General features: G+C 37.8%; 2 protein-coding genes across 2 annotated transcripts in view; one reads left to right on the plus strand and one right to left on the minus strand.

The window, feature by feature from the left end:
• The window catches only part of CAPZA1 (capping actin protein of muscle Z-line subunit alpha 1), a 47483-nt gene extending 37388 nt beyond the window's left edge, over positions 1-10095 (minus strand). The window contains exon 1 of the mRNA XM_029946308.1: positions 9934-10095. Within this exon, the coding sequence (XP_029802168.1) occupies positions 9934-9972 (39 nt within the window). The 5' untranslated portion in view covers positions 9973-10095. The remainder of the gene's footprint in view (positions 1-9933) is intronic.
• Positions 10096-10691: 596 nt separating this feature from the next.
• Positions 10692-26183, plus strand: part of ST7L (suppression of tumorigenicity 7 like) — a 61030-nt gene continuing 45538 nt past the window's right edge. Inside the window, exons 1-5 of the mRNA XM_029946305.1 lie at positions 10692-10900; positions 12891-12973; positions 16569-16725; positions 18815-18869; positions 22124-22239. Of these exons, the coding sequence (XP_029802165.1) occupies positions 10693-10900; positions 12891-12973; positions 16569-16725; positions 18815-18869; positions 22124-22239 (619 nt within the window). The 5' untranslated portion in view covers position 10692. The remainder of the gene's footprint in view (positions 10901-12890; positions 12974-16568; positions 16726-18814; positions 18870-22123; positions 22240-26183) is intronic.

A 26183-nucleotide genomic window follows, 5' to 3' on the forward strand; every position in this document is an offset into this window, starting at 1 on the left:
AATTCACATCACACACTTTTGAGATTAAGATGCTTAAGAACAATGACCAAAGACCAAAGTCAAAAAGCATAGTTGGGTGGTGAGAACCTATGCTGCATGGAAACAAAAGCAATGGGAAACACAAAGTTTCTGACTTCAAGATCTACTGCATATCTGGCATGTTATAGCATTCTAATTAAAAGCTATGTCTTTTTACCAGTTTTATCTTTTCTTCAAAAGCTTTTGGAGTCAGACCTGGTTTCACATGCCAGCTTTAATATTTAATTGCTTGGTCTCAGTTTCTTCATTTGTGGTTACAATACCTGCTCATATCGGACAGTTTTAAGAATCTAATGAGGTAACTTGAGACAGACTTAACACATAGCATATACTTAACTTTCTTTCCCTAAGCAAATGCCTACATGTTACTGAATTTTCAGTAACATGTTTTCTCTAAAGTTTAAATCTTTGTGTTTACCAATTTGTCCATTCACTCAAAACAACAACAAAACACCTTACTGGGTCCCAGGTGCTAAGAGAAGTACTAAAGATAAAGATAAAAGAAGCTAATAACTCCCTTTCTGCCTTAAGCTGATGGTTCTGAACTTTTGCTATAGAACATTCTGAGGAGCTTAAAAAATACTGATGCCTGGGTTTCATCCACAGAAATTCTGATGTGACAGATATAGAGCATGGCTTGGGCATCAAAACTTTTAAAAAGCTTTCTCAGGTGATTCTTATGTGCTGCCAGGGTTGAGAATCACTATCTCAAGCTAATATTAATTGCAAATCATCGTGTTGGATTCAAAACACATAAGACAAGCATACAGAGACAGCACCGGGGCTTTTCAAACTTTTGTATACTTTACCACTGCAGCAAAACAAATTATACAATTAATAGCCCTCAGTAAAGACGTATTGATCATTTATAAGAAACTATGATTCAAAGCCAAATCACTAGTGCAAATACACAGCACAGAACTTAAGAGGAAGTGGGGGATGGATGTGGGCTGAGTTGGGGAAAGACTACTTTAAGGAAGGGGCAGGTGGGATCTAAACTGAGCTCTACAGAGTGCTTTGGATGGGAGTGGAGGGGGCGGAGGGTGTTATAAATGAGGGAATAGTAAAAATGAAAAAAAGGGGGGGAAACAGTCTTTTGTAGGCAGAGCATTTTAGTAGAAACAGGATTTATTTGGAGATAGGGAAGAGTAGAGTAAGATGAGTCAGATAGCAGTAGTTATGCTAATGTCAAGTCTGGGTGTATTCTGTAGGTAATGGAGAAGTGCTGAAGATTTCTGAGTGGGAAGCTCCATTAATAAAATTAAACACTTAGTAATACGGAAGTATTGGAATCCTTAATATGGCTTCACAAAACCTGGAAAGCAGTCTGTCCTCTGAGAGTTAGCTATGAAAGCAAGTCAGATGCTACCAAAGTGAAATTTATTCATTCATTCAACAAATACGTGTCAGGCACTGTTTTAGGCAATGGTGACACACCAGTGCATGGTTCTTGTGGAGCTTACATTTTAATGGATAACGGGACAATAGATAACAATAAATAAACTACATTAAATAGCCAGTGATAAACGTTAAAGAATAAAAAAAAATGAACTTAAGGGGATAATGAAATGTTAGGATTTGGCAATATATAGGGTGACCAGAGAAGACTTCACTGAGAAAATGACTTGACGAAATAGCTGAAGTAAAGGAAGATGAAATAGAACTCCAGAGAACAGAGCAAATGCAAAGACCACTTAGGTGAGAATGTGTGGCTAGAACAGAGAGGACCAGGGGACAACAGGAAGGAGATGAGGTGAGAAAGGTTAAGTGGTAAAGACACAGGGACTTGTAGTCAGAGTAAGAACTTTTATTCTGAAGAAAATGTGAAGCCACTGGAGGATTCTGAGCAAAGAAGTGACATGTTCCAACATATATTATCTAACCAGATTATTCTGGGTGCTGCACTGAAGACAGACAGCCTGCTGGGCAGGGAGGAGGAGGCAAGAGTACCAGCAGGGAGACCAGAGAGTAGACCACTGCAATAACCTAGGAGAAATCACAGTGGCTTCTTCCAGAGTGGTTGGAATAAGCGTGTGGGTATAGTTTGCAGGCAGAGCCTACAGGATTTGCTAATAGACTATATGTGGATTGTGAAAGAAACTGGAGTCAAAGATGACCCTAAACTTTTTGGCCTGAACAACTAAAGAATGAAGATGTCATTAAGAGGGTTGAAAGACTGCAGGAGAAGCTGTAATATGCAAATTTTTGACACTTAAGGGCTTCCTTCCAGCCCCAATGTCCACTGCTGTTAAAAGTTAGAGGGTACCCTGCCCAAAGACCTGGTATGATCTTGGTATTGGGTATATATATCCCTATTAAGGAGGAAAATGCCATTAAAATGCTCACCTGTAGAGTTAATTTCCCTTGTTCCAACTCCATACTTCAAGTGTGAAAGAACCAGTTGATTTCCCATGTCCCTGACCTATCTGAAAGAAAGTTTCTGGTCTTTTCTATATTTTTTTTAATGTTTATTTATTTTTGAGAGAGAGAGAGAGAGACAGAGAATGAGTGGGGAAGGCACAGAGACCAGGAGAGATACAAAATCCAAAGCAGGCTCCAGGCTCTGAGCTGTCAGCACAGAGCCCAACGCAGGACTGGAACTCATTAGCGGTAAGATCAAGACATGAGCCGAAGTGGGATGCTTAACCAACTGAACCATCCAGGCACCCCTTTCTATATTTAATAAATTAGTTGTTCTGCTACTTTCATATATTAGTTTCATTAACTTAGCTAATAAAAGTTTGTCCCTGAGAGATTTAGTTTTAATATCCTGATGAATCAAGCTTCTGAGTTAAAAGGCTGAAGGCTACAATTTGCACTGGAATTACTGAAAGGCTTATTCAAATCAGATTCCTGAACAGTGATCCCCTAAACTCTGACTCAGTTAGTCTAGGCTAGAACCCATAAATCTGCTTTTGAAAGCAGCACACCAGCAACTGTACTATAGGCAATAATGTTCCAAGGTAGTGCTATATGACAACATTCTTTTTTTTTTTAATTTTTAATTTTTTAGTGTTTTTTATTTAGTTTTGAGAGACAGAGAGCAGGGGAGGGTCAGAGAGAGAGGGAGACACAGAATCTGAAGCAGGCTCCAGGCTCTGAGCTATCTGTCAGCACAGAGCCCAACGCTGGGCCCGAACCCATGAACTGTGAGATCATGACCTGAGCTGAAGCCAAACCTCAACCAACTGAGCCACCCAGGCGCCCCGACAACATTCTTAAGAGGATGATGCTCTTCACCTTGTTATGAGGACTATGATGATTATTAAACTTCTAAAATCATGTGTCTTAACACTAGGAGTTTATAAGACATTTCAAATACTATTGGTGGCACACTTGAAGCTCAAAAGAACGCCAAGCTTATTTAGCAGTCATTACAATGTAGTCACAACCAAAGAACATCAATGTTTCAGTATCTGTAGAACTATTCATGTCACTATACCATTAAACTTGATTGCTGTTTAGGACTTTGTCCTTACTTCTGCAGTTGCTTGCTATCTTAATTTGCTACCTACTATCTATTCAAAAGGTTTAAAGTGGGTAAGACCACGGGTATGGAAGCAGATTAAACACTGTATCTGCTCTACTAATTGTGGATATTGGTTCAGTTTGCTTTTTTTAAATGTTTGTTTATTTTTGAGAAAGAGAGAGGGAGAGAGAGACAGTGTGAGTGGGGAAAGGGCAGAGAGAGGGAGACACAATCGTAAACAGGCTCCAGGCTCTGAGCTGTCAGCACAGAGCCTGCTGTGGGGCCTGAACCCAGGAACCATGAGATCATGATCTGAGCTGAAGTCAGACGCTTAAATGACTGAGTCTCCCAGGTGCCCCTGGTTCATAGTTTTTTAAACATCAAATGTGCCTCAGTTTACTCAACCATAAAATGTGGATAATATAAGCATCTATCCTGTCGGGATGTACTGAGACAAATACACATAAATACATGACATACTTAGCACACAGTAAGCACTTAAATGTTACCTAGCTGGAAAACAGAATTCACAAGGCAAGGTTCTCATACATCCTAATGAACCTACCACCTTTCTTTGTCGCAGTCTGGCATCATGCGGTCTTCTTGCTTATGTTATACTTGACCTACAGTACATCATATGATCCATTTAAATGAATATTCCATGTCATTGACACTGCTTAACAATATGTATGTGCAGTTATAGCAAAAATCAGTGAAATCAGTAGAGAGAAAAAATGTAGAAGAGGAAAAAAGAGGCTGGCGGCAAAGAGAACAATTAAGAATGTTGTTAGAATTCAAGCATCAAAAAAGGTCCTGAATGAAGATTAACAGCAGAAGGAATGTGGACTGACTGGATGTAATGTTAAGTAAAAAGTACATCTGTATATGCATAGAATAGAAAACATACAAAAGAATATTGGCTGCCTCTCAGGAACTAGGTAGCTGGATAATACGGGTGGAAGAGACTTTTTACTCATGCTTTGTCCTACATTTTAAGCATGTAATTGGATTATACTTACTATACACAAAAAATAATTTTCTTAAAAATACTAATGGAAACGGAGAAACAATCTAATGTCAGGAAGAATTTACAGAACTGGAATACTAACTAACGTAGGAGAAGAGGCTAAGAAGGAAAAAGATGATGCTAATGTTCTGAGCTTGTGTAACTACAAGGGGACAATGGTGGGAAGAATTGAAATGAAAAGGATCTGCAGGAGGTTCTGATGAAGGGAAAAGGGAAAATAACAGTTAAGTGAATGTTAAAATCATCACCTAGTTCAGAAATCCCCAAGTAGTTAAATTGTTTTCAGTATTGTGACTGATTTCTCCTACCCAGGGTTTTTATTTTCAGGAGCTGATCCATATAAGGAATTTTTTTTTGGGGGGGCATGCAAGAAAATGAGAGCAATTCATGCACCTAATGAGGAAAGCACAAATGATACCTAACCTTATAGTATATGTTTTTCTGAGCTCTAAAAGAGAGAACATAGACCAGATGAGGGAAATACTTCTATTAGGGGTTCTGCAAGGCTAGATGTATACATTCATAGTCATTTTGGTAACATAAGGCTTTGTAGCTTTGTGGGATTTACTGTTATAACAATCCCAGAGGGATCCAGTGTTCCTAGCAGTGGCATGACAGATCACCAGTAATGGCAGCAGACACTCAGGCACAATGAATGCCCAAAGAAGAACCCAAGGTGTGGACACATTCCTGAACTCAAGAAATACCTAGAAATTACTATGAATAATTGGGGGGTGGAGGTGGGATGAGGGAGCATGAAGAAAGATGTGGTTGACTGGTCTCTTTCGTATCAATAGGCTGTGCCTACACTAGGTACCTGGTCCTATGCTAGCTACTAGATTAAAAGATATGCTTTCATTTACCAAAGAATTCACAGCTCTGTTATCAGGGCAAATGTGCAAAAGCAGACAATGACAGAAACTCCTGAAACATTCTAATGTTTCAATTTTTTAAAGAGATTTTTTTTTAAATTAAAGTTTGTAGAAGAAGTTCACTAAACTGTGTTGGGCTAGCTTGACCCATTTCTCTTTATCTATTTTACAAGAAAACTGAGGCCCACAGAGGTTAAGTGATGTTTATTAAGAATCACATTGACAGCTACAAACTCAGTAAAGAGAGGCCAAATCTCCAAACACTCAGAATCATTCTTTCCCACTACATCACAATATTTCAGTTATAATTCATTAAATGGATACTTCTATTCTGGTTTTTTCATTCCCAGTTAAATGGAAAAAACTACTAGTAAAGTGAAAAAAGCATGGGTTCTGAATCAGACAAACCTGGGGGTTGAATTTTTTGACAAATTATACTACTTTGCTGAGCATTAAGGCTGGTCCTAATAAAACAGCTAAATGTTCTGGAAGAAATTATAAACCTACACCAAAGATTGGGCATCTGAGCTTGCACCTGCTTAGGCTTTATGCTCCTGTCCAAGGATTTTGTGACAGATTCTATAAATACTACTCAGCAAAGCTAACTGAAAAAAGAGAACATAAAAGAAAAGCAGTATTAATACTAATAATTAAAAAAAAATTTTTAATGTTTTTTATTTATTTGTGATACAGAGGGAGACAGAGCATGAGAGGGAGAGGGTCAGAGAGAGAAGGAGACACAGAACCGGAAGCAGGCTCCAGGCTCTGAGCTAGCTGTCAGCACAGAGCCCGAGGGCTCGAACCCATGAACGTGAGATCTGACCTGAGCCGAAGTCAGAGGCTTAACCGACTGAGCCACCCAGGCGCCCCTAATTAATAACTTTTAGAAAATACCTATGGCAAATAAGCTCTAGAGTTTAGTCTATAAGGTAATAACTCATCTAGTAAATTAAGGATGTAATACATAATAAAGAAAATAGTTTAAAAGTATATTTTTCATGGGGCAGCTGGGTAGCTTGGTTGAGCACTGTACTCGATTTCGGCTCAGGTCATGATCTCACAGTTCATGAGTTGAAGCCCCGCATTGGGCTCTGTGCTAATAGTGTGAAGCCTGCTTGGGATTCTCTCTCTGTAACCCCCCCTCCTCAAAATTAATTAATTAATTTTTTAAAAAGGTGTATTTTTCATGAGCTCTAACAGGGCCTTCCTATTACCATTTTCCACATCTCTCCTCAACAATTTTGAAAAACCCATTCTTAAAAAGTACCTTAAAGATGACAGAGTTGTCTAACCTTTAAGCATTCATTTCTTTGTTATGGCACTTTTGAGGTTGTTCACAAATATTCTACCAGTTAAGCTGTAGGGAAAAATAGGCTAGTTGCACTTTTTCAAACTTAAAATTCTCTTTGCAATGATATTTTTAAATGTTGAATCATGAAATAAAGGAAGCAGTCAGTGCAAAGAGCCCAAACAAGCAGTTCTCATATTTCAAGTTTCCTAATTATGGTATCTTGTCACTTTGGTCCTGTTAAGCATTTGGAACCTAGGGAACTGAAGAGTCAGTGATTAGAAGAGTGCAGCTCATTCTCAGAAACTGAACTCGAAGATAAAACTAAAAGCATTTATTTCAGCAAGTTATTACACTTTCAACTTCCTGTTTTATTTAGGCAGCTCATTATGACCATTTCAGGTAACAATGTAGAAGCTAAAAAACCCAACTTCCTCTTTGTAAAGTGATAAAAACCTAAGCAGTTACTTATGAGAATCTTACTAGCTTTTATAGAAATAATTACAAGGAAATCAGAAACTATCAATATCAAATTCATTTCTGGGTTCACTGGTTTCAGGAAATGCAAAGAAGATAAAAAGCAATATTAAACATATATACCACATCATGACATATATGCCTGAAAAAAAAATCCCAATCAAATGCAGCTGAGACCTAAGTTAAAAAGAGGAAAAAAAAATGGAAACATTGGAGTTCCTTCAAGGAAAAATCTATACAAATTATGGCTAGAAATATCTTGATTTTAAGAATTTATAATAGTGCCGTGGTTGTGAAAGTTTTACAGGACAAGATCTTACTTAAGGGTTACTTACTGTTTATGAATGTTAAGATATTCATAGCAACAAGTCTTGTCGGAAAAATACTTCAATTCCTGAATTCAGTTAGTTAAAGGGAATTAGAAGCCTGGAGGAAAAGGGGTCGATGTAGGTATGAAGCTAAAGGAAAACTAAAGTAATCTTACAAGTCAAGGCCCTTTCTTTTTACTTAGAGATTCACAACTGAGAAATACAGATCAGTTTCCATGTGGGAATAAGAATCTAACAAAATTTCAGTAATCTCAAATCATAGGGGTTATATGAAACTTTTTAATATCAGCTATTCGTAGCTGTTCACAATAATGAAATGTGGCTAATCTTAAAACCGTATCAAATATGAAATTCATCAGCATTTTGGGGCAGATTTACAGTACTAATTTTGAATGTTTGCTGTGTCATGTTAAAATTAAACAACAAAAGTATGCTGAGAGATCAGAGGTAACTGTTCACAAATTTGATGTTACAAAATTAAGACTACTAATGTTATTAAGCACTGTCAACATCCAAAGATACCTCAATTTGCACTTTGAAATTCCCAAGTTTAATTAAAACGGCATTCTACCTAGCATCAAAGACAAAAACCCAATAATACTGGTAAATGCAGTATTGTTTGGACACCATAAACTTTGAAGTTTATTATTATTTAAATTTTTAGTGAAATTTTGTTGTAACAATATTTTTCCTTGAAATAAGTGGGCCATCAGTTGCGCTAATGTTTCGTTATTCCCGATTTTTACTATAATTTCATCTGAATCATAACTATTTACCTTAGGCATTTTATTTTCGACTTCTCTTCAGTGTAAATTCATATGTAAGATGCCCTTTTCTCCTCTAAGTTTTACAAATGAGAATTTTCAAGTATAAGAAAATTTAATGCTGAAGTATTATTGTTCAATGGCTTGTCAGCGTTTAGCACATTCTCCAGTATTTCAAAATAACATGCCATACGTGGGTATGACATATCAAATTAATCTGTATGGAGTACTCCTCAATCATAAACAGTCACCTCTCTGTCATCCCAATCTTTTATTAAAAAAAATAAAGAGGGGCGCCTGGGTGGCTCAGTCGGTTAAGTGTCCGTTTCAGCTCAGGTCATGATCTCACAGTTCATGGGTTTGAGCCCTGCGTTGGGCTTTGCGCTGACAGCTCAGAGCCTGGAGCCTGCTTCAGATTCTGTGTCTTCCTCTCTCTCTGACCCTTCCCTGCTCGGGCTGCCTCTTTCTGTCTCTCAAAAAAAAAAATTTTTTTTTTAAATATTAAAAAAAAAAAAGAGCCCAGATACATTTACAGAGCATGCAAGAGTGCACATTTTGTAACAGCCAATGTGGGAAACAAAAGACATAATTCTTGTCCTATAACAGGTCATCTAGTGAAACCATTCTAATTTCTATAAGCCCTAAAATCAGGTTATTTACTGAAAAGCCCAACAAAGTGTTAAGAAAGGTGTGCAGTTGTCATCAAAAAGTTATTCCACCTAACGCAGAATGTGCTCTTACATTCAAAACACTTTTTAAGGAATATGCTTTTAACACACCAATAAATTTAACTATAATCAAAGACAACACAGTGAAGCATCAAAGAAGGCACGATGCTCCGTCCAGACTTGAATGCATTAACATGAAGTTTATGTGCTACATAAAACCTTTACAGAGTTAAAAAAAAAATCCTCTGGCTATACTTGATTTGTTAAGAAACGAGAACTATTTTTCAAAAATTACCGTTAATAGGCTGTAAGACGCAAGGGATGGAGTCATCGCGGGCTTACATACATGCATACAATCAAGGGACTATCTACAGGGAAAGAGTGGTGTTCAAATTCTGAAGCAAATGTCCTAAGGCTTACACATTTATTACTGAAAATTAGCTCAGCCGATAGTAAGTGAGAAAAGAGTGGAGGGACGGACAACACGGGACCTCTCCCTGTCGAAGAGTCGTGACAGCAAAATCACTTCCTGAGGAAGGAGGAGCAAAAGGGAAGTTAAGAGGCCACTCTGACCAGGAAGTGACTCGCCCTAAACTAGCCTCAATCTTATCTAAAGATGGGGGGATGGGGGAGCCCCAACAGCTAAAGGCGGTAAAATAACTGCTTCTTCATACGTCCAGACATCACCATCGCCCCCTCTCTTAATTACAGAAACGAGTCCACAGCCATGATTCAATAAGGCAAAATCTCTTCTCTTGCAAGAAGGTCACTGGGCTGTGTCTCGGGCCCCGTAGGAGAAAAAGAGTTGAGGAATGGGGAACTGGGGCCACCGTGAGGCAGAGGAAAGCCCCTCAAGAGCGAAGCGTCCCAACTGCCCAGCGTTTGCCAGCACGGGCCAAGAAGCTTCTTTTTCCTGGGGACACTGCCGGGGTCCCCACCACAGCCAGGGCCCTTGTACCCTGTCGCGGGAGGAAGCAAGAGAGAGAGGCGGACCCCTTACCTTCTCCTCATCCGACACCCGATCCTCGAAGTCGGCCATCTTGGGCTGCTCTGGCCCAGCCCGGCCCGGGCGCGAGGCAGGCCGGGAAGGAAGCCGAATGATGGAATCACCGCGGGGGCCGTCGGAAGGACCCGCCCGGAAACGCCGACCAAGAGGGCGCCATGTCAGTCACGGGCGGGGGTGATGCCTACGAGTGCCGGTGCTCCAGAAGTCTCCGGCTCTGCTTTAAGGCTTTGCCTTAAACGATTTTAAGTCTAATCGCTTTCTCACGGAGTTACATTCATTTCCCCCATTCATCTATGAGACGCTGGGAGCGTGTTTCGACTATTCCTGACTCCCGAGCTCCATCCGACCAAATAGCAATTGCTACTGTAGGTTTTCCCAGTACCAGTGATCTCCGTGGCAGCTCCGAGGGTTAAGTGCTGCTCGGGCCCTGAAACAGTCGGTTTTCCAACCCCAAGAATAGGGCGAAAGGTGACCCTCACTCGTATGGAAGCAAAAACATTTCACTTCGAGGTCACATTTCAGTCCAGTTCCTCCAGAACCGACGCAGCTAGCCACCCCTTCCCGCCCTTCGAATGAATAGGCAGCCCCAGTCCTGAGATGCTCCTCCACCTTCCAAATTCTCTTGGTCCGCCGTTCCCTGGGACTCAGCCTTCACAGAGGCCAACTTCAGGTCCGCCACTATCCCAGGATTCCCGACTCCCGGTTTCCTGCCCTTCTCCCCTCCCAGCTCCCGGAGCTTGCGGGTGCAGCAAGATGGCGGACGGTGACGGCTTAGGTGAAGCAGCGACTGCTGCGGCATCTTCTCCTGCACCTGCTCCCGGCCAGAGCCCGTCGCTGGGCTGGAGGGAGCGGCTGCGGGCTGGGCTGGCTGGGACTGGGGTCTCGCTGTGGTTCGTGGCGGGGCTGGGACTGCTTTACGCTCTGAGGGTCCCGCTGAGGCTGTGTGAGAATTTGGCAGCGGGTGAGAGGCCCAGACCTCCCTGGGGATGGGCGGGGGAGCCAGGAGAGGGGCCGGGGGCAAGGGGCAAAGGGCAGAGATTCTCTGCTGTCACTGGAGGGCTTCGGAGGATGAGTCCGCGGTGCGCGACCTAGTGGGTTCTTTTTCTTTGGGGCCGCAACTCTTCAGCTGATTGTCAAACCTGAGCTGCAGACATGGGCTCCTCCCTTAAGCTCTAAAGATCCGCCCTCTCTCTTCTGTCCTCGTTTACTGAGGAAAAGCCACCTGACAAGCTGTAAGCTTCAGGTGGTAGGACAGAGGAGAGTATCTCCAGATTTGGTTACAGACTTTATATACACCCCCACCATTGGTAGGATCCCTTGAAAATCATTCCTTTGAGTCTCTGCCCAATTAGCTGAATGTTCCCACACCCAAACAACAAAGATGAGCGCTTCTGTATTAAAAGACCTAAGCGGGGGAGGGGGAACATGCCATGATCTTAACCAACCATTATCATGTTTTAAGATAGTTCTGACAAGAAATAGCTTTCGTGGTATTTTTATTTGTTCTTTGCTTTAGGCTTGAGTAATAGAATAGTCCAGGAAGTAAAGGGAAGTGGAGCCATACACATTAGGGAGTTCTTCCTTTAGTTCTTTCTTTGAACATTTGTAGAGAGCATGCTGTGTAGTTTGAGCTGAAGACAAAGACATGTATGAAGTGATGATTCCCATGTTTCTGCAAATACTTTCCTTTACCTGTAGCCAGGACATAGTGGCTGGGAGCCAGGCCCTCTTACCATGTCTTTACAATATTTTCACTCAAACTATGAACAAGATAAAAGTATTTCTGTTGTATGATGACTGTGACTAGCAGTACCTGTGGTTTATTTTTCTGTAGCAAGGCAAATGTCCCCTTTTCTATTTCACAAGATGACATGAAATACTGTGAGATAATGTTCTGAAATACTTTGGACTTTATATCTTTATATCTGTAAGTTCAGATATAACTGACATACTAAAACTGAATAAGTTGGCCTTGCTAGACTTTTTTAAAAACATTTTTTAACGTTTATTTATTTTTGGAGAGACAGAGCATGAGCAGGGAAGGGGCAGAGAGAGAGACACACACACACACACACACAGAATCTGAAACAGGCTTCAGGCTTTGAGCTGTCAGCACAGAGCCAGACATGGGGCTTGAACCCGCGCGAACTGTGAGATCACAACCTGATCCAAAGTCAGACACTCAACTGACTGAGCCACCCACGTGCCCCCTAGACTGAAAGACCTAATTAATTTTGACCTTATCAGCATAGAAAAATCATTTTTCTGCATATTAACCAGATATACCATTTAGATGAGAGTAGTTACCTATGAGAGATATTTATTTATGTATAAACCCAAAGTATGTATGAGACAGTTATTTGAAGTGAAGAATCTGGTCCAGTCTTTCAGTGAGTCAGGTGCAAGGAGCTCTCGGTTTGCTGCTATGCTTTTTGGTTTATTTTGCCTCTCCAGCTAACATTCCAAATACGTATACATACTGTTTCTTTCCCTCTAATTTGAAACACTGGTTTGTATCTCACCAAAATAATTAGGGAGTGGTTTTAAACCTCATTTGTACACACACACACAAGTAGGAGAACGGCGGGGGGAGGGAGAGATTGAGAGAGAGAGAGAGAGAGAGAGAGAGAGAGAATCACAAGTGGGCTCTTCTCTGCACACTCAGGGCTTCACCTCAGAAACTGAACTGTGGGATCGTGACCTGAACCGAAATCAAGAGTGATGCTTAATCAACTGAGCCTCCTAAGCACCCAATAGAATTATTTTAAAGATAGGATAAGGTGGAAATTTAAAGTAGCTTTTTAAAAATTACAACCTCCTCAAATGAATCTCATACTAGATATTAATACTATTTATGTTCCTCTGCTCATAAAGACACCTGCCTATTTGTAACTTGAGTACTTGGAATTTACATTTTTTTTAACTTTGACATTTTGTTTTCCTTTTGGCAGTGACAGTATTTTTAAATTCATTGACGCCCAAATTCTATGTGGCACTTACAGGAACATCTTCTTTGATATCGGGACTAATATTTGTAAGTAGTTTCCATTTCCTTCATGTTTTCATATTTATCTAAAGATGAAATCTCTTTTATGGTTACAGTAATTATGAATACTTATAGGTCAGGATTTGCAACATGTGTTCAGCATTTGAAAAACATTTCATCTTCCTCTCTACTTTTAGAGATTGGCAGTATTCATTTGTATATGAAAGACTATTGTATACTGTAAGGGGCAGGGGTTAGAGGTAGGTTGCCAAATAAATCTTTGCAGGGCCCAGCTTAGTAACAAAATGAATAAAATGGACAGAGTAAAAATTAAATTCCTTATTTATTTTAGGACTGGATAATCTGGACAATGCATGTGCCTTCTAGGAAGGGATAAATCTAGTTGCTGCCAAGTAGATTTGCAGACTATTATTAAGAGATCTTCCAATTTTTGATATGATTTTAAAAGAATCTGGATGTAACAAGTTTTTTATAAAAGTGTCCCAATACTTTAATCTTGGCAACATTGGGCAGACTAAAAATTTGTGTCTTGAATTCAGCCTATAGATTGCCAATTATCTTCCCTGAAGTGTTTAAGAGCAAAGTATTGGAGCCAAGCCAACCATCACTTTATTTATTTATTTATTTTTTAATTGTGAGAAGGAAATTCTTTTTTAAAATTTTATTTTGAGAGAGAGAGAGCAGGGGAAGGGCAGAGAGAATCCCAAGCAGGTTCTGCACTCAGGAGGGAGCCCGATGGCAGGCTCAGTCTCACAAACCATGAGCTGAAATCAAGAGTTGGACACTTAACCAACTGAGCCACCCAGGAGCCCCAGGAGATTTTTTTAAATTGGAGTAAACAGCTGACATACAATATTATGTTAGTTTTTATAACCATCTCTTTACTTCTATGACTTTCAGCAAGTTAATTACCTTTTCTAAGCTTTAATCTCCTCATCTATAAACTAAGAATGATATTCTCAACTTCATAGGATCATGAAGACAGAAAAAAATTAAGGTGTATAAAAGCTTGCAATAACATGGTAACTGCTAAGAGTAAGCATTTAATGAAAATTGACAATTATTATTCAGAAGTGTCATAATAAAGAAACCCATTTAATTTTAATTTGGCTTTCCCTTATCTTTTTTGACTGAGCTATCATTTTCAATTAAGAAATTAAAATCTGTGTATACAATCCCTATTAAACATCCCTGGGAACTAGTGTTTCCTAGTATAAATTTTGGAAAAACACTGCTACAGATAAAAATCTTAGGAAGTATGGCATATATAACCAATGAATTTTTCTGTGCTTTCTTCTCATCCCTAGATGGTGCTCTTCTGTTATAGTAGAAATAATGGCATGTGTATTGGAGTGTGTTTTGTTTTATTTTAATAGGGGCTGATACTTGGCCATTTTGTTTAAGTGAAAGGTTGGACAAGAAAGGGATTTTTTTTCTTGACTTAAAAAAATTACTGAGGAATTTAGTATGAAAACTGTGTTAATATAGCTAAATTAGTTAAAATTTACTGATTATAAAGCAAACTCATTGTTAAGCATGTTTTAGCATATTTAGTCAGTAACATATAAAAATTTAAATTAAGGAAATGAGCTGTCTTTAAACAACTGATGAGTGGAAAAAGCATTAGCCTTGGAGCCAGAAGATATAGTTTTGAGCCTCGACTCTGCCACTTACTAGCTATAACTTTGGGCAAGTCACATAAATTCTCGGAGTCTTAATTTCCTCATGTAGGAGAGGGGGAAAAGCGAACGTATATATTATATAAGTATTAAACATATAACATATATAATGTGTAGAGTAGTTCTTAAAATTCATTGTTATTCTTTTTAAGCCAGAGTTCTAAACTTACAAAAATTAGGAAATCCATATCGTAATAGCATTGTGTGGTGACAGATGTACACTTGTTGTGAGCATAGCATAAGGTATAAAAAAGTCAGATCGCTAAGTTGTACACGTGAAACTGCACGTGAAACTAATGTGACATTGTGTATCAACTATCCTCAAATAAAGAAATTTAAATCAATGAATTAGTTCAGTAAGAGATTAACAACAGTAACTAATAATAAAATAGAGTGGTTATAACAATATACTGTAAAAAATGGGAAATTCAAGTTACATTTTAAAGGTTAAACTATGTCATTACCCTTATAATATTGATGAGTTTTTAGTAGCAGAGGTTATGATGTTTATAATTTCTCTTACTCCCTAAAATAAGGAAGCTAGTTATGCTGTTTTTGTTACTTCCACCTGAGGGGGTAAGGTGTCATGTGCTTGGGAACTTGAATAATAGTAATGAAACCAGTTGTTTAGCGAATTCTTACAAGAGAAAAGATTACTCTGAAAGGAAAACACAATATCCAGTAGAAGTGCATATAATACTGCTTTTTGTTGTGTGGAATCAGGGAAAGTACCCTGAGGACCTGTCATTTAAGCTGAAACCCAAGAGCCAGGCAAAAGGAGTTGAGAATGCTAGAGCGTCCAAATATGAAACATTCTGCTAATTCAGCACAGAAGGCTTTTTTTTTTTTTTTATAAGTAATCTCTAGCCCAATGTGAGGCTTGAACACTCAACCCTGAGATGAAGACCCGCAGGCTCTACCGACTCAGCTAGCCAAGCACCCCTGACCCCCACCACACAGCTTCTTTTGATTACTCTTTTTTTTTTTAAGTTTATTTATTTATTTTGAAAGAGACAGAGACAGAGAAAGTTGGGAAGAGAGAGAGGGAGACAGAGAATCCCAAGCAGGCTCTACCTTGTCAGCACAAAGCCCAATGCAATCTCGACCTTACAAACCATGAGATCATGACTTGAGCTGAGGTCAAGAGTTAGATGCTTAATCAACTGAGCCACCCAGGCACCCCTTGATTACTCTTTTTATAACAGTGATAAACCATAAAAACAGAAAGAAGTGAATATCTTGATTTTTAAATGGTTCAATATGAGAATCAACCTCAACCTACATTAATTATACTGCCAAACTTGAACTTCATTGTTCAAAAGGCACCTTAAATTCTTGTTAACCATATTTAATAGATAGGACATTGAGGTTCTGAGGGGCTAGGGGCTAAGTGACTTGCCCAAAGCACACAGGTGGGCTGGGAGTCAAAGGTGGGCTTTCTAACCCTTAGCCAGTGCTTAATTCACCGTGCTAATTGTTTCAAAATTGTTTTTCTTTTAATTATGCTACAGATAGAATAAAATGTGTATACAATGTAATGTATCAGAATTAGAGATTATTTATAGATTAAACGCTCCTTGCTTTCGTGTGTTTGTTTTTAAGTAATCTCTACAGCCAACATGGGCTTAAACTCATGCCCAGAGACCAAGGGTCACATGCTCTGCCAGTGGAGCCAGCTTGTTTTTTAATGTTTCATTTATAGATGCTTTTCTTCTAGTTTTGCCTGAGCTTGTCTAAATTTCATGACAAAACTATAAAAAATGTATTTTACTTTTGCCTGGTGTATGTTATTGGAGAATCTTTTGTTTGGCTTATTTTTTGGAAGGAGAGTGCATTTACCATGCTCCATTAAAGAGGAACATCTTGAAAGATGTTTTAATTTGAGCTCATATATCTGGTGATCAGATCTATTTTAAGCTAAGAATTTTTTTGTTTGTTAATAGATATTTGAATGGTGGTACTTCCATAAGCATGGCACATCTTTTATTGAGCAAGTGTCTGTGAGCCATTTGCGACCTCTGATGGGAGGAACAGAAAGCATTTCAGAGCCAGGTTCTTCTAGCAACAGAGAAAGTGAAACCAGCAGACAGAATTTGTCAGGTAACTATGTAATATGTTTTCAGAACTGTATAGTTAAATTTTTTGACTATGGGAGATGGATAACTCACATCAGAGAGGAATTTATCTTTCATGAAAATATAGATAATTCATTGCTGATATGGAGAACAATGACCATCGGAGACCCAGTCTCCCATCCTAGCCTGTCATCTCCAAATGAAGTTTTTCCTGGTGGTCCAAGACTGTTGCTCTGGTTTCTACCATCATATTCACATTCCAATCAGCAGAAAGGAGACTAGGCCAGTAGAAGGCCACCTTTTCCTCCTATTAAACCCCACAGTGGCCAAGGATACTCCTCAGAGTGTTACATAGTATTTGAGCTTACTTCCTACTGGTCACACCTTTGCCTAATGACCTCAAGTAGCTCTCTATAAGGCAAGTGAGAAATTGTTAATCATTTTCTCAGTGTACACATGCTCACTCAGCTAATAATTAGGAGATATTATTAGATAAAGGAAAGAACAGAGACAATTAGCCATCTCTGCCAACATAGCAAAGTTAGAAGAATACTTTTTCTTCTTGATACATTTACAAAGATGTCAAAGTCTCAGTTATTCATTTATGGATACCCCACTTTCATACTTTAATTGTAGGCTGTTCTTTTATATGTATCCAGTAATGCAAAGTAATTGTTATTAATGACATGCAAGTAGGAAAGCAAACATTTGAAGGCCAGATAGAAATAATAATTTTTTGGATTATTGTTTCTTTAATTTGGTATCAATAAAATTCATACAGTAATAATACAAATGACTTAATTCCATAGAGTGCCATAATGTCTCATTTGTTCAGTAAACCTAAACTCTAGAGTTATATATTAGTATAGTAGAAAAATACAGCCACTTTTAGATGTCATCAGGGAAAGTCTCTGAGAAAGTCCCATTTAAGTTGAGCCCTGAAGCATGAGTGGGAGTTGACCAGGAATAGTACGGATGGGATTGGCAGCCATTCAAGAGTACAGGAAGGAATCATGGTAATTTTCTTTCCCCTTTTCTCCCCTTTCATAAAATAATTACAGAACTCCTAATTATGAGACATATTGAGATGAATATGACATAGATCTGTCCTCAAGAAGCTGAGTCCAGTATGTAAATAATTAAAACAATAATATATCGTATAATCTTATTCCCTATTGTAAGATTAAGTAAATCTTTGCATATGGAGAATGAAGACACTCCCTACCCTGCACTCCAGTCCATGTGGTTTTATGATACTTCCTCTTAGAATGTTCTTCATCTGGCAACCTGCTACTCATCTTTTACCATGATTCAATGTCAGTTCAAATGTCACCTCCTTTCTAAAGCCTTTTCTAATTTATTAGAAAAATTAATTACTTTCTTTTTTTCTTCTCTTAGAAGAAAACATATCTCTACTACAGCATTTACCGCATAGTTTGAATGGTAGTTTACATGACTGGACTCTCATGTGACATTTAATTCATTTATTTTTTAATTTTTAAAAAATCTTTATTTTAGAGAGAGAGAGAGAGAGAGAGAGACAGTATGAGCAAGGGAGGGTAGAAAGAGAGAGGGAGACACAGAATCTGAAGCAGGCTCCAGGTTCTGTGCTGGGGGGGCAGTAGGAGGCTCGAACTCATGGACTGTGAGATCATTACCTGCACTGAAGTCGGACAACCGACAGAGCCATCCAGGCCACTCTTTAATTCATTTAAACAAGTTAGTTCCAAATGTTGTGCTTGGCTCCAAGAATACAAAAATGAACAAAGTTGTAAGAGCTCATATTTTAAGAGGAAAAACTGAAAACCAAATGGATAATCACACTGTAATATGGTAAATGCTATAATTGAATCATGAACTAAATGCTATAGAGACTGAAGTAGGGGAATGACTAGATTGAGTAGTATGCTGCATGACAGCAGGGGTGACCCAGGCCTTAGCCATCTTTGTGCTAGCTGGCTAGCACTGTGCATAGCATACAGTGACCATACAGTTAATGTTGGTGAAAGTAAGATTTAACTGCATTTGATTAACTTAACTTCTCTTTTTTCCCCTTTGCTTTTTATTTTTTTAATTTTATTATTATTATTTTTTCAATCCCTTTTGCTTTTTAGAATGCAAAGTATGGAGGAACCCTCTAAATCTTTTCCGAGGAGCAGAATATAGGAGGTATTACATTTTGCTTTCAGTATAATTCTAAGTTTTAGAACAAAAAGTATTGTGGAAACATTTGTTTTTATAAATATATCATAGCTCTTCTAGCTGGAGACACTGGTACATAAAAGTAAAATGATGAGCCCAAGATTTAGTTGGCAGCGTCTTCCCTGTATTTACATTTTTTTAAGTTTATTTATTTATTTCAAGAGAGAATGTGAGCAAGGATGGAGTAGAGAGAGAGTCAAAGAGAGACAGAGAGAGAGAATCCCAAGCAGGCTCTGCACTGTCAGGACAGAGCCCGACAGAAGGCTAGAGCTCACCAACTGTGAGATCATGACTTGAGCCAAAATTGAGAGTAGGACACTTAACCGATTGAGCCACCCAGGCACCACTAAAGTTTTTTTTTATTAACGTAAGTAATCTTTACACCTAACATGGGGCTCAGACTTACAACCCTGAGATCAAGAATCGCATGCTCATCCAACTGAACCAGCAGGCATCCCAAGAAATTTCTTATCTTAGTATCAGAAACATTTATGTTTCTTTTAAAAATTTTTTATTTATGTATGTATTTATTTACTTGAGAGAGCATGAGCAGGGAAAGGGCAGAGAGAGAGGGGGACAGAGAATCCCAAATATGCTCCACACTCTCTGTGCAGAGCCTGATGTAGGGCTTGAACCCACAAATCATGAGACTGACCTGAGCTGAAATCAAGAATCAGGTGCTCGACCAGCTGAGCCACCCAGGTGCCCCAAGCTGCTGCTGCTTTTGAGAGAAAGAGAACATGAGCAGAGGAGGGGCACGTGGAGAATCCCAAACAGGCTCTGTGCCATCAATGCAGAGCTCAGTGCAGGGTTCAGTCCCACAAACCGTGAGATCATGACCTGAGGCAAAATCAAGAGTTGGATGCTTAACTGACTGAGCCACCCAGGTGTCCCATTATGCTTCTCTTTTTTAAAAAATATTTTTTAATATTTATTATTTTTGAGAGACAGAGACAGAGCATGAGTGGGGGAGGGGCAGAGAGAGAAGGAGACATGGAATCCAAAGCCGGCTCCAGGCTCTGAGCCGTCAGCATAGAGCCTGACGCGGGGCTCGAACCCACGAACTGCGAGATCATGACCTGAGCTGAAGACGACTGCTTAACCCACTGAGTCACTCAGGTGTCTTTATGCTTCTCTTTGAATGCTTAGTTTCTCTTAATGTAAAAGTCTAAATTGCATTTATAATCATTGTGTGGTTTTAGAAAGCTTAAAGTCCTATCGTAGGCAACTGTTAGCAAATGTACAGAGCCCTGGTATGTATTTCTGTTAGCTTTATTCCAGGCTCCACCGTCTGGCCCAATTTTTGCTTTTACTGAGTCTTTTTTATTTGCTTCTAATTAGGGTTGTTGGTATTGTATATTATATTTTTAATTGCTTTGAATCATCTTGGGAATAATGTAGATCATTAAGAAATATTTTTTATGATTTTAGAATAAGTTGCAAAACTTTGCTGGCGTACCTGGGTGACTCAGTCAGCTCAAGTGTCTGACTCTTGATTTCGGATCAGATCATGATCTCATGGTGGTGAGATCAAGTTCCACATTGGACTCCATGCAGGCATAGAGCTTCCTTGAGATTCTCTCTCTCTCCCTTTTTGCTATTTCCCTGCTTGGGCACGTGCATGCTCTCAAAAACAAACAAACAAACAAATTTGCTGAGTGAACAAGATCTGCTATTTCTTTTTCCTTTATGGTAATTTCTCAAATAGCTAAAAACTTTGAATAGCAATGGAATTTATACTATTAAATTACTTAAAATCTTTGATCACCTACACATAAATAACACTTAAACTGTGCTTTTAACTGCCTTTTTTAGATTTTAAAATGTATGCATGTTTACTGTAGAAAATTGGAAAATGAAGAGATGCATAAAAGAGAAAGTAAAAATCATCTTTTCCTACCACTAAGTAATAAATGCAATTAGTGTTTCTATTCAGTCTTTCTTCTATATGCATGTATAGAAACAAAACTTGAAGATCACAACGTGTATATAATTTTACATCCTTTTTTTCTAACAATGTATGGATTTCCCACAGAACCTCTTCTTACAGGAATTTCTTCAAAAACATGATTTTTTTTAAATTTTATTTTATTTTTTAATGTTTATTTATTCTTTTTTTTTCCATAATATTTTATTGTCAAATTGTTTTCCATACAATACCCAGTGCTCTTCCCCTTAAGTGCCACATGATTTTTAATGGTTGTATTCTATTCTGTTACATGGAAGCACCGTACTTTACCTACTGTTCCCCTATCTGGCTCACAGATTACATTTCACTATCAGCATTTACATTAGAGACATATCTGTGTATATAAATATTTAGCCTATGATAATTAAACATTTATGATTATTTCCTTAGGGTTGATTTGTAGCCCTGGGATTCCTGAATCAAAGGATGTGAACAGGTTTTTTCGCCCTCGCTTCTTTAGTATTTTCTTTTTTTAATTAAGGAGATTTTCAAAAATTAAAAAAAGTAGAGAAATGTATAGTAGAATTCCATATACCTATTCCCTAGCTAGATGTGAATATTTTTTAGACTTAATAGATATTACCGAGTTGGTTTTTGGGAAGAGAAATGTATATGCCAGTTTATATTTATACCAGCAGTATAAGTGTGAGTCCATGTTCCACCTCATCCTTCACAATGTGTGTTGTCCAATTTCACAGGTAGAAAGTAAAAATTTGTTAATTTAATTTACTATTTGTCAATTACTAATGAGATTACACCCTTAAAATTTTATTTATTAGCCAGTTTGGTAACTTGCTATTAATTATTGTGAGTTTCAGGGGGGTAGGAAAGTTTAAATTTCTAATTTAGTAAAATGCAGAAAAGTTTCTATTTATCTTATCCTTTTCAAGGATAAGTAAATATCCACCTATGTTTTTTTCTAGTTTCTTTGTAGTTTTACTTTTAATAATTTGAATTCACTGAGAATTTGTATTTGGTAAGGTATGTATCTAAGTCAAATTGTTTTATCCCTTCAAATCTAATTTAGAAGCATTGATAGTCTAGCCTTTTCCTTTTTGTTTTTTGATATTTTATTATCATACTCGAAGTAGTTTGTATAGATTATCTCTTATTTTTCTTATTATGGTAAGCATTTAAAACATTCTGAAATAGAATTTGTAGCAGTATATTTTTGCATTTTAAATAGTGTCTGTTGTAGCAGGTAGAGGCTGTCTCATGTTCAATTTATATATTTTCTTGTGTTTTGGTAAAGATACACTTGGGTGACTGGTAAAGAGCCACTTACATACTATGACATGAATTTGTCAGCTCAGGACCATCAGACCTTTTTCACCTGTGACACGGACTTTTTACGTCCTTCAGACACAGGTATGTGACATATCTGTTCATGGGGTAAACGGTGGTAATGAAAATTATTTTAAAAGCTCTTTTGAGTTACTTATTGTAATATACAAATTTCTTTGGCTTGGGGTTATTTGATAAGAGACCCAGATTAAATTGAAGTGAATTATGAGTGTAAATTAACTTGTTACACTACCTATCCTTCTTATAACCAATTTAAAATATTTTATAAAAATGTGAAATTGCTTCTTTTATTACCTAAAAAACCTTTCAGATCAAATGTAGCAACTGCTCATGGAAAATTAATACATGGAATTATACATAAAGGAAGAGTAAGACCACATGAAACACTGGGGCATGGCATGTGGATTAAAATGGAGTATATTTTACCCTAGTCATGAGTTAGGAGTGCATATGAAGTGATGGACGATCATAGAAATATCTGTGTTTAGGTGTCTCTAAGTCTTCTCTGTAGAAAACAGTATTAAGACTCTTGTATGCGTGGTTTAAGACAGGGACCTTTATCACAACTATTCTTTTACTTCAGTGCTCTCTCCCTTCTTATCTATCCTCCTGCTTTTATGCTTCCTGCTTTTATCCTTCAAGATCCAGTTAAAAGTCACATTCTATAAGAAGCCTTCTCTGGCAACTCCAAAGTTAAACACTTTTTTCTCTGCACTTCTAGAGTACTTAGTCCAAGCCAACTAAAACAATTCTAGTTAATTTATTCAACCACAAACATTTACTTGTTAATTTTACCATGTTGCTTCAATGTTTATCTTCCCTAATAGTGTATGAAACTTTGGAAAGCAGGGACTATATTCTCATTATGAATCCTTATCATCTAGCACATTGTTTGGCTTACTGTAAATATTAATATTCTTTGGTGAAAGTGTGAATGAATGACCTTGGTGTCACAGATATCTTAAGATATTTCAGTAGTAATAGCTAACACTTGTATAGCACTTATTATGCACCAAGCACTGTTCTAAGCAATTTGTATAAATGTTCTGACTTAATCTTCCCAGTTATTTTATGAGTTAGGTACTTTTATCAGCCTTAGAAATGAAGGAATGGAGGCAAAGAGAATCAAGTAACATGCTCTGAGTAACCTAAGTAATAAATGATAAAGCAAGTCTTACTCTTAACTACTCTAGTACTCTGCTTCTACTCATCACAGTGATAGGCAGATGAAAATCCACAACAATAAGTGTCTGAAAAATAGCCAGTTTTCGAGCATTGAAGTGAGTGCTTTGTGATCTATATTTGCTGGATTAAATATACTAAGGGTGGATAATAGCAGGAAAGCCAAGGATCTTTGGAATGGTTACATAAAGTGGTTTCATTGCAAATAGAAGAAAAAGGAATTGCTTTATGTTTACATGCTTAGTGTTTACATTTTGGTAAAAGTGTCAGATTGGGGGAATAACAGAAATGGAAATTAGTATTTTGTGTTAACTTTAAAGATGAAGGTGACTCTAGAAACTAAGTCTTCACCTTTTTCTCACAAGCAGAATTGTAGACAATGGCAGGCTTTGCAGATAGCAACCGGGCTGTCCACGAAGCTCTATGCTTAAGACATTTTTGCTCACATACCTCCTAAGGGAATTTTGAGAAACTATGTATGCTTTCACACATTTTTAACTTGATATCATAAGATTAAATAATTGTAAAGAATATAATTTTTGACATGTGACAGTTAAAAATAAAACCAGAATACCCTATATTTGGATGTATCTCAAGTAATCTAATGGCTTGATACCATTATCCTTTGAAAAAGACATGAATTAATACTCTTTAGCAGTAGAAAATTTTATAAGTCCTTTACCTTCTTGAACTCATCCATTTCACACCTCTAATATAATTTTATTATAATTATTACATATTTGAGAACCTTTTATTTATCACACATGCCTTTTCCACCATAAAAAATTTTTGTATAAATTTTTTAAAATTTAAATTTCTTTGATTGTAAGTTCTAAATGGTATTATGTACTTTAATTACATTTTTGTCAAATCCTTATAGTTATATATTTGGCTTTTTTAACTTTGGAAATGTCCTCCATATAACCCAGTTGGCTGGGTGAGTTCTCATTATAAATTCTGTCAACCAAACCAGACTGACTTTCTGACAGAGAAGTCTGACTTCATTTTTCAAGTCAAATAAACACGTTAACATGCATCCTATAACAGCCACTCTCTCCTGAATTTAGATTCTAAGATAGAAAGATAAGTCTTGGAGCTTTGCCTAGAGCCTATCACTTGGCCAAAATAAGATTCCACTGCTTGTAGTATCCTTTACTAGTGCCCTCTTTGCCTTGCTGTGAGAGGACCTCCCCTTAGGAGCAGCACATTCTTTGATAGTAAGGGGAGAGCAGTGCTGGTAAATGGAACTAATAAAAATTGTTATCACTTTCTCTCCACTACAATGTACTTGAAATTACAGCACCTAGGGGCCAGAGTACATTTACTTCTTTTTTTTTCATTGATTTAATGTTTGTTTATTTTTGAGGGAGAGAGAGAGAGTGTGTACGCAGGGGAGGCGCAGAGAAAGAGGGAGACACAGAATCCTAAGCAGGCTCCAGGCTCTGAGCTGTCAGCACAGAGCCTGGCACAGGCCTGAGCTCATGAACCATGAGATCATGACTTGAGCTGAAGTCAGATGCTTAACTGACTGAGCCACCCGGCTGCCCCAAGGCTATACTTATTTCTAATGTCTAGCTTTGCTGTTAAGTAAATGGCTGCCCCTAAGCCCAAGTTTTGAATTGTCCTTTTTGGCACTTGGGAGATTTTTACACTCTACGGAATGCACCTTAGAAAGGTTCAACATGAGTAAGAAAAGCCTTTCTTTTCCAAAGGAGAAGGAAATATTATCTTTTGGAGACTGTGGAAGCAGATATTGAGTAGGAAAGAAAACCAGCATTGCAAAGACCACTCAGAGAAACATTCTTCAAGTAGATCAGTTTTAGAAAAGAGTCCTATAAGTTGAGACTTTATAAATTGATTTTCTTAAAACGATGCATCCTATTTTGATCCTTGCAAAGTTTATGTACTTCTAGAGGTATCCATAATACCAGCTAAATACTGAGCTCAGGGACAGACTTTATCTGTGAATTGATCCATATGATCTTTTCAGACAGTCACATAAAGGTAATGAGTTATATCTGTAGTTTTACGTTAAAAAATAGGTACATATGTGTGGTGTGACAAATTTCTCTTAACTGTTGTCATCAGTTACTAAGTTAGTAGATTCTGTACATTTTCTATTGACTTATTTATTTAAGGCAGAAAACAAATATATCTTCAGGGCCAGCCAACACTGTTTTGGTTTTTTTAGAAGATTTTATTTTTAAGTAATCTCTACACTCAGTGTGGGGCTTGAACTCAACCCCGAGATTATGAGTTGCAGGCTGTACCAACTGAGCCAGTCAGGTGCCTCTGACCAACATTGTTTTTGAATAATTTGTTTTCATGGTACTTTCAATACTTAAGAATCAGGAGATTTGATATTAAAACACAGATTTACTTTTTTTAAAAGTTGGAAAATATGCCAAAACTGGACCTGCATGGCCACTTAGCAGTAATCAGTGAGGCCCGAGCTGTGTTGCTCTCCTTTAGATAGTGCACGTGCTCTTAGTTTATGTTGCTTGTTTTCTGCATGGTCTTTGTAGGTCCCTACATTTGTGACTCCTGATCTTGGGAGCAGCTATTCTCTTTAATGCTTAGTAGCATAGTAGAATGTTATTTAACTTTAAAAAAATAGATTAATTTGATTGAATTGTGAATTGCTTGTGTTATTTTTAAAGCACATCAAGGTCTCTTAAAGAGGACAGTTGAATAGTAAATCAACATTTTCCTTGATATTATTGTTAAGCCTTTTTAAAGAAAGAAATACAAATTGTTATTCCAATGCTTTATTTCCCCTTTCTCTTTTAGCTTGGAATTGCATTGGTTGTGAGGATTAATCATGA

The sequence above is a fragment of the Suricata suricatta genome, chromosome 8 (assembly GCF_006229205.1).
Source record: "Suricata suricatta isolate VVHF042 chromosome 8, meerkat_22Aug2017_6uvM2_HiC, whole genome shotgun sequence".
In the NCBI taxonomy this organism is placed as follows: domain Eukaryota; kingdom Metazoa; phylum Chordata; class Mammalia; order Carnivora; family Herpestidae; genus Suricata; species Suricata suricatta.